The 7,729-nt window shown below is 40.6% G+C and overlaps 1 protein-coding gene across 1 annotated transcript; it reads left to right on the forward strand.

Annotated features, from left to right (window-relative positions):
- Window positions 1-632: 632 nt before the first annotated feature.
- On the forward strand, window positions 633-5,881 carry gorab (golgin, rab6-interacting). Its single transcript, XM_071486582.1, has 5 exons — window positions 633-859; window positions 1,007-1,337; window positions 2,447-2,548; window positions 2,667-2,807; window positions 5,118-5,881. Exons 1-5 carry the CDS (start codon window positions 805-807, stop codon window positions 5,557-5,559), a joined length of 1,071 nt encoding a protein of 356 aa, XP_071342683.1. The 5' UTR covers window positions 633-804; the 3' UTR covers window positions 5,560-5,881.
- The last annotated feature ends 1,848 nt before the right edge of the window (window positions 5,882-7,729 follow it).

The raw sequence follows: 7,729 nt of genomic DNA on the forward strand, positions 1-7,729 counted from the left end.
AAATTTCATGCTACTTTCACATGCAGTAGTTCTTTAATTAACCTCTGACCCCTCTGACCCACAGGCAGCTCTTTCAAGATCTGTATGAAGCAGTGGACGAGAAATTAGTGGAAACTTGAAGGAAAATGAAATGAACACACTGAATTATCTGAATAAGTTTAAGCATCAGCTGTGTGTTTTTTTTTTTTTTTTTGTTTGTTTGTTGTTTTTTTTTCTCTTTAGAAATTATTAAAAGCCTATTGTAGTCAATGTGCAGGCCAGGAGCAAATTCCATTATGAACAATTGACAGTTCTTAAGAGTGTTATCTGATTTCATTTGATTAAATATCAAAACCCACAATATAAACCATAAAGCTTCAACTGGCTCAGAAATACTGAAATTTAGTTCATGCATACTTGTAGGCTACCTATAAGCAAAAGGCCCGTACAAACGTGTATTCTTTAAAGTCATGTTTATTTGTTAATGTGCATAAAATAAAAAACGAAATATATTTAAAATATCTGTAACGCTATAAGAATAAAAAAAAATGTATCCATGCGTTTTTATTTCATTAGTATTTGTTTTGTTTGTTTTTTTCCTATTTCTATTCAGGCGACATCTGCAACTTCTACTTCACCGGTCTTTCTGGGGTCCTTGACGTGGCATTAATAAACAAAGATGGCGGTGGCGTTTCGAACTTCATAGACTGTGTTTGTATATTTTTATCTTTAAAATGAGTATTATCTTCAGTCAGTAGTCAGAACATTTGCTGTATGCAGTGTTTTGGTGGCTTGTCTGGGGTACTTTAGGTGTGACGGGGTAAAATGAGCGGCTGGGCCGGTTTTTCTGACGAGGAGCTGCGGAAGATGCAGCAGAAAGGTAACGTTTCTTACTGCTAACGTTAGCCGGGCAAGTTAGCATCTGACTCCGCTTCGGCTTCCACAGCGGTTGGCCACTTTTCATCAACATTTACATTTCTTTTCTGTAAAACTCTTTGGTATTAATTTTGTGCGCATGTATTTTCAGACTCAGCGGGTCCCGCAGCTTCAGCCCGCGGTCGGAAGCCGGCTCCGCCCAACCGGAGTCGGCAGCAGTTACAGCGGGAGAGGGCCCTTCAGCTCGCCGCTCAGAAAAATGCAGGAGCCGGGTCTCCTGGCCTTCCACCGGAGCAGCAACTCACCAAGCCGCCGCCGCAGCCGAAGGCAGAGCCTCAGCCCGCAGCTCCAACACGACCTCCGGCCGTCAGACTGGAAGTGCAGCCGAAGCACAGCGAGGTGAAGCCGAAGGAAAACCACCACACGGCTGTAGACGAGCAGACCCCGGCGATCAAAGAGCTGGAGAAACAAGAGGTGGAACTGTTAGTATGGATCTGTTATCATACACACCGCACAGGTTCAGCTTGTCGTTAAAGTACATGAAGGCTGCTTTGCACATGACACTAATGTCTATGACTAATGTTCCTGCCTCAGTTTAGGGGCAATAACAGCTGTTGGTGTCCTGCCTCCAGCTGTTGTTCTCCCTTTCATCTTAACACTGTTTTCATGTACAGGCTTAGGCCATTGTGTTAAAGTGTAGATTACTCTGTGATCTTGTCAGTAAGTGTTACCACAGCAGATCTCAGGGGGTGAATCAAAATGTTAACTAACAATGGGTTGCGTTATCAAAAGGTGTTCGTCAGATCTTACACATGTCTATAATCTGCAGCTGCACTCTGCCCTTCCTTCTCGGTGGTTGCAGCTGTCAGTGTGGTCTCTTAAAATATTGGATTTAAACATAGCGTTTGCCTGAGACAGACATTTTATCATTAGATGTTTTTTGACAGAATGCAGACTTATATGACTTTTTCGCCCCTTATGATGCACTGTGTGACTGAATCATAGAGCAGTAATCAGTGTCAATGTTCTCACAATGGCAGGTCATGTTCTTTAACATGAAACAGAAACAAACATCACACTTCAACTCCCACTGTCCCCGACTGGTCAATAGCAAAACAAGGTCTAACTTGAATGAATGAAAAGATGGTTGCAGATGTGATTATAGAGCATACAGAGCAAATATGATGACATGTAACTTAGACAGCAAATCATATTAGTGACAGGAAAGCTGACAGTGAAGCAGGGATTTGTGGATATTAAAATTTATTATAGGTGACCTTAATTTCTGAGTTGAAAGTTTTGTGATAGATATGCAGAGATATGGTTGGATATTCTTCAGAGGCTTGCATCTTTTATGTGTGGTACATGTTGAGGTCGGCACGTTGCAAATTTGAGGACCATGTTGCACTTTTCCTTTATACAGTAAATGTTATTGGTTGTGATATAATGTTGTGAGCTTTTAATCAAACTGCCTTTAAAGTAGACATTTGTTCTTTTTTTTGTTGTGTCAGTGTTTTTAAATTTTTGTCTTCTTAAATTTTAAATGCTTCTTTTTTTTCTTTGTTAAATTCTCTTTTGTCTCTGATCATAGACGGGAAAAAACACGTCTGGAGCAACTGCAGCAAGAGCAAAAAGTAATCGAAGAGAGGAATAAGCGCAAGAAAGCCCTGCTGGCAAAAACAATTGCTGAGAAGTAAGTACAGATGGCTGAGTTCTGTGGTCAGCAACATGATATATTTACAGATGGGAATGATGGTCAAAACTAGGAAAAAGAGACCAAGATTGAGCAAAAGAATTGTTATTCTCCACAGGTCCAAACAGACTCAGGCGGAGGCTGTGAAGCTGAAGAGAATCCAGAAAGAGCTGCAGGCCCTGGATGACATGGTGTCCAATGATATCGGCATCCTGAGAGGAAGGATAGAACAAGCCAGCTGGGACTACAGTGCTGCAAGGTAGAGGGACACAGCATGAGGAACTAAAAATGAATTAGACGCAGTGTATTTAATGAAGAAGTGCCTGTGATTGCTGACAGATAAACACTATTGCTTGAGACACTGTATCTGTGTATACTTAACACGCAGGAGAGGAAATCACTGGACACGCTGATTCAGTTCAGGTCCAGTCGGCCAAATCCCAAACACCTGTCTCCTCTGGCTGTAAACTCCTGATGGACCTGTTTCACAGCAGACATTCTGTGTTGTCACAGCTGTTACTAATAACAGTAGCAATGGCTCAGCTTTGTTTAAGTGTCCCAGTAAGCTGTGACACTGAGCCAGCATGTACAATAGTCCTTTCATACAGCAGACATTTTGGCCTGGAATAACAGGAAAGGCACAGGTGTGATTGATAACGTTAGAAACCACTGAATTCCATTTAGCTACTCCCAGGGTCCTGGTGTCCTGCATGCTGCCTCTCCGCCATGGCTTACAGGGACAGTTGATGGAACTGAGCCATGTCAAGATGTCTTGATTGAAAAACGTCTGTTTTAGTGTGAAATAAGAATTTAAAAGTCTTCGTTTGGCCAAATGTCCCAAAGTGTGAGAGACAGGCTTCTCCTGAACTCCTGTTATGTTTCACTAATGAATAATAAAAAGGCAACCAGACGTGTATCCACAGGCAGCCGCTCGTTTGATGATTATATGTAGTGAACTTGTGAACAGTATCTATAATAATTAAGAGAGGCTCCCTGTTTTGCTGGTTTTAATAGACACAGCTTCTCTCTGTCACTGATCCCCAAGAAGCCATTATTTTATTTAAAAAAAATAAATAAATAAACTCACCAGGTAAAATCACCAGGTAATATTCAGTAGACTGACTGTCTCCTTTTAAACCCTAGAAACACTGCCCCCTGCAGCTGCTTTCCAGTACTCATCCAACTCTGGTCATGCTCGTAACCTCCTTCAGCCAACACTGTCTGCAGCTCTGCTCCAGCATAAACAGATTAATGCAGCATTAATTAATCCTGCATCTTGAATCATGATATTAATTTTCCACAGTTCACTTGAAGGGACCAGTGGTTTCTCTGTGCAGCCTGTTGTGTGGTGGGATTAGCTCCATGTCATGAATACTCTTCATTACAGATGTTTGTGTAACGGGAAATGGACATGACCTTCACACACTCATTACACAGCACTCTGTTATGGTTGTGTTGATTGAATCAGTTGCTGAGATTTGCGGTGAGGTACAACATAAGACCCTGACAGGGAGAAAAGTTTGACATCATCTGGTTTGTTACCACAGTGTTTCCAAACAGCGTGTGGTGTTTCTGTTCTTCACAATTAAAACAATGTTTTTGTATTCAGACACTGTGGGAGGACTCATCTGTCCTCAGCAGGGCTTGCTTCAAAAATATTCACTTCAAGTGCCAACACAATATATTTCTATCTCCAATTGACATACCTCATTTTTGAGAAACAAAAATATGTTTTTTTTACAAAAAAAACATGTTTTATATTTAACAAAACTTCTCAAATGTTGAATTTTATTTGATCAGTTATTGTTAAATCAGATTCTTTTCAGGAATTCACTGTAAACTGTTGGTGCTCGATCCTCGGTGCTACAGAAACATTTCAGCCAACATGTGTCCAACTTCCAAGCCCAACTAGGGCTACACCTACCCATTATTACCATTTCCAATTTTTTTAATTAACTGCACAGAAAATACAGATAAATGCTCAATGCAAGTTCTCAGAGCCACTTTAACTTCTTTCTTTCTTGTCTGTGCAAAACTGAAAGACATTCAATTAAAAAAAGATATAAAACAAAGAAAATTTTAGAGGCTGGAACCAAAAAAAGATTTAACATTATTCTTGATGAATGTTTTAAACAATGTATTGATTATCCAACATGTAAACAGTTGATTTTCTGCTGGACTTCCAGTTCCTCAATGGATTCATCCAGTGTCTGTGTAGTAAATTATCTCAATTAAATTTGTCAGATGATTGCTCTTGTGCAGAATTCTGACCTCATGTGCTCATAAGTGGTTGCATTTTGACAAAAAGCAGGTATGAACAGATGAATACATTTCATAATGTCCTCAGCATATTTGGTCATAGTGCTGATTGTGAACACTGAAGGAATGCAGACGGGAGTACTTGGATATGTTGCAGCAAATATTCTGAATGAAATGAAACACTCGTACTGACACCAAAGTGGTTAGTTATTGAGGAAAGTAAAACTTAGGTTTCAGTACAGTCTAATGCAAAGTACGACAAACTGTTCACGTTTTCTCTGGTTATTTTCTGCTATTTTGTCACACACAGAAAGCGGTACGAGAAGGCAGAGGCCGAGTATGTGGTGGCCAAGCTGGACCTGCACAAGAAGACGGAGGTGAAGGAGCAGCTGACGGAGCACCTCTGCGCCATCATCCAGCAGAATGAGCTGCGCAAAGCCCACAAACTGGAGGAGCTGATGCAACAGCTGCAGCTTCAGGCCACTGAGGAGGAGCTGGAGAGGCAAAAACAGGAGGAGGAGGAAGAGAAGAGGAGAAATTGTGCAGAGATGCAGAGAGACAGGAAGGAGGGAAACGGCTCGGTGCAGAATCAGGAGGGAGCTGTGCAATCAACCAAAGACTGTAAACCCACAGAGGAAGAGGGTGTGAAGGAGGAGAGGGGAGGTGACGTTCCGATGATTGAACCAGCAAAGACTGAACAAGACTGTAAAACACTAGAAAATGGTGTTCAGAGTGGGACCGTGGCCTCCTGATGCTCACAGAGGAGAGACAATCATTCGTCACCTGTTCTGTAAAATACCTGGACATTATCACATATTCTGCACTGTAGGAATCAATGTAAAACACTAACAATAATACTGTCAGCGAGATGACCGGTCTCTGACCTGCAGGTATGCTGGAAGTCCAGGGCTGGGTATTGAATCTGAGAGTTCATCCAACCCCATCTAAAAACAGGACTTTAACTCAGAGACCAGGTTCAGGTCCTGTGTATCAACTGAGATTTGAAGCGACAAAAGCACTTTGTCTTGTGTCACTGGTACATTTTTCAATATTAAACCAAGATGAGCAGTTTTCCTTCACCTTAATCAAGTACTTGAACAGAACCATGAAATGATGCTTTACTTGCAATAAGCACATGTTGTAGTTAAACAGCTCAAATAAGTTGTGAGATCTTTATAAGATAAGTTCTGGATGAAAGTTTGCAACTTTGCTGATCTGCTTATTTAAAAAAAAAAAAAAAAAAAAGTTTCTCTTCTCTGTTCATTTAAAAAACAAAACAACCCTGTCACCTGACAGTCTCTGTCGGATGATTCTGCAAAATCCTGGATTACATCCAGTTAAAAAAAAATCCTGCTTTGTACAATATCTGCATGTGGTGACAACAATATAGTTAAGCTTCTAGAAAGATTGTGGTTATGGAAAATGAATTATGCTTAATGTAGGGTTCAGTTTAGGCCACTAAGACACCTTGAGAGGAGGGAAAGATTGTGGTTCTGGTTTCATAGAAAGATGCTGGATATCGGACAAACTACGTTCAGCATTGGCCGTGAATGTAAATCATAAGTTAGAATATGGCCGTAGTTCCTATGGATCCTGGGCTGTAAAAAATAATAATCCAGATGACATCACGTCTCTTTTAAATTGTATTTGACTTTGCATGTCAGTGCATATATAATACATAATTCCTAGAACGTTGAGTTGGTCTGTAGAAGCAAACAGTCTGGCTGTTTTCAAACTTTGGATTTCTTCTTTGATCACACATTTCCTGATTTAAATCAAAATAGTGCCAATTTAAGACCGTATTTTAATATGAGAGGCTGCTTGGATTTAGACAGCGGTTAACATTTCAGAACTTTTCTTTTGTTCGAATTAAAGAAAGGGTTTTGAGATATTTAAAGGAAGCATTATTTTGGTATCTGTAGTGAAGATCTTCCACAGTCCCCAGCCCTCTGTGTGTCCCAGCAGGACCAGTCACAATCATGTTCAGCTGCAGAACAAATCTGAGGAATATCTTGCAGCCATTATCCTCAATCGCTCTTTTCATATATATGTGCTTCCACAGAGAGCTCTTCTTCCAAACATGTGGTTTTACAACCCATGTGAATTATCTCTCTGAGCAAAGGTTGAATTCAGATGATGACTGTTTTTGATTGTTGTCTCTTTTTTTTTCTTTGGCAAGATGGAAGATGGGTCCTGTTTACTTCCTGGATGAAAGTCTCTGTTTCACGAGGACAGAGCTGAGCATTAATCCGGTTCTGTTCTAAACGTCAACCCTCCTGTCTTATGTGTTGTAGATGAACATGTTAGCTGGCGCTGGGCTCGTGTTTCACAAAGCTAATTCTGGTGTTGTCAGTGCAGCTGAGGAGCAGCGGGCCTCCTGGATGGTAAGATGATATCTGTTAATGTATGTACAGATGCTTTCAGCTGCATGTGTTTCTGCAGACTTACACTTCACTTTCTTTCTCTGCACACGCAACAATATGTCGGGAATAATGTATGACAATAATCTAATGTTAAACACTATATATATATATGTATGTGTGTGTGTGTGTGTGTCTGACCAAAGTCTGATTTGTTAGTTCGACTGATGCGTACAAAAAGGATATTTAAAAGGGGGTAAATATTTAAAAAGGTGATATTTCGATACACACTCCAGGGTGATATTTTACTAAAATAAACTTTTAAAGAGCACTTTTTTCTCTTGTGTATTTTTTCCTCACTTCATCGTTTTCAGCACTTAGATGATAAGTTATTTGCAGAATCGAAGCTTGTGGTTCTGGAAAGTATTCACTCTGGGTGTGAGTGGGGGGGGGGGGTGCACTCTGGGACTCCCATCACTTTTTCAAGTCGTTTTTAAAGTGCAGTAAGTGTTTCTGTAAACTGCTTTGAGATTTTACAGCGCTCCGGTCACATCTGGCCAGC

This window comes from Trachinotus anak, unplaced genomic scaffold, assembly GCF_046630095.1.
Source record: "Trachinotus anak isolate AG129_WGS33_773 ecotype Australia unplaced genomic scaffold, CSIRO_AGI_Tana_v1 ptg000010l, whole genome shotgun sequence".
Classification (NCBI taxonomy): domain Eukaryota; kingdom Metazoa; phylum Chordata; class Actinopteri; order Carangiformes; family Carangidae; genus Trachinotus; species Trachinotus anak.

Excerpts from the sequence above, each read along its gene's own strand:
- gorab (XM_071486582.1), top strand. The coding sequence starts at position 805 with ATGAGCGGCTGGGCCGGTTTTTCTGACGAGGAGCTGCGGAAGATGCAG. Across the intron at positions 1,338-2,446 it reads GAGAAACAAGAGGTGGAACT|ACGGGAAAAAACACGTCTGG; the intron begins GTTAGTATGGAT and ends CTCTGATCATAG. Across the intron at positions 2,549-2,666 it reads GCAAAAACAATTGCTGAGAA|GTCCAAACAGACTCAGGCGG; the intron begins GTAAGTACAGAT and ends TATTCTCCACAG.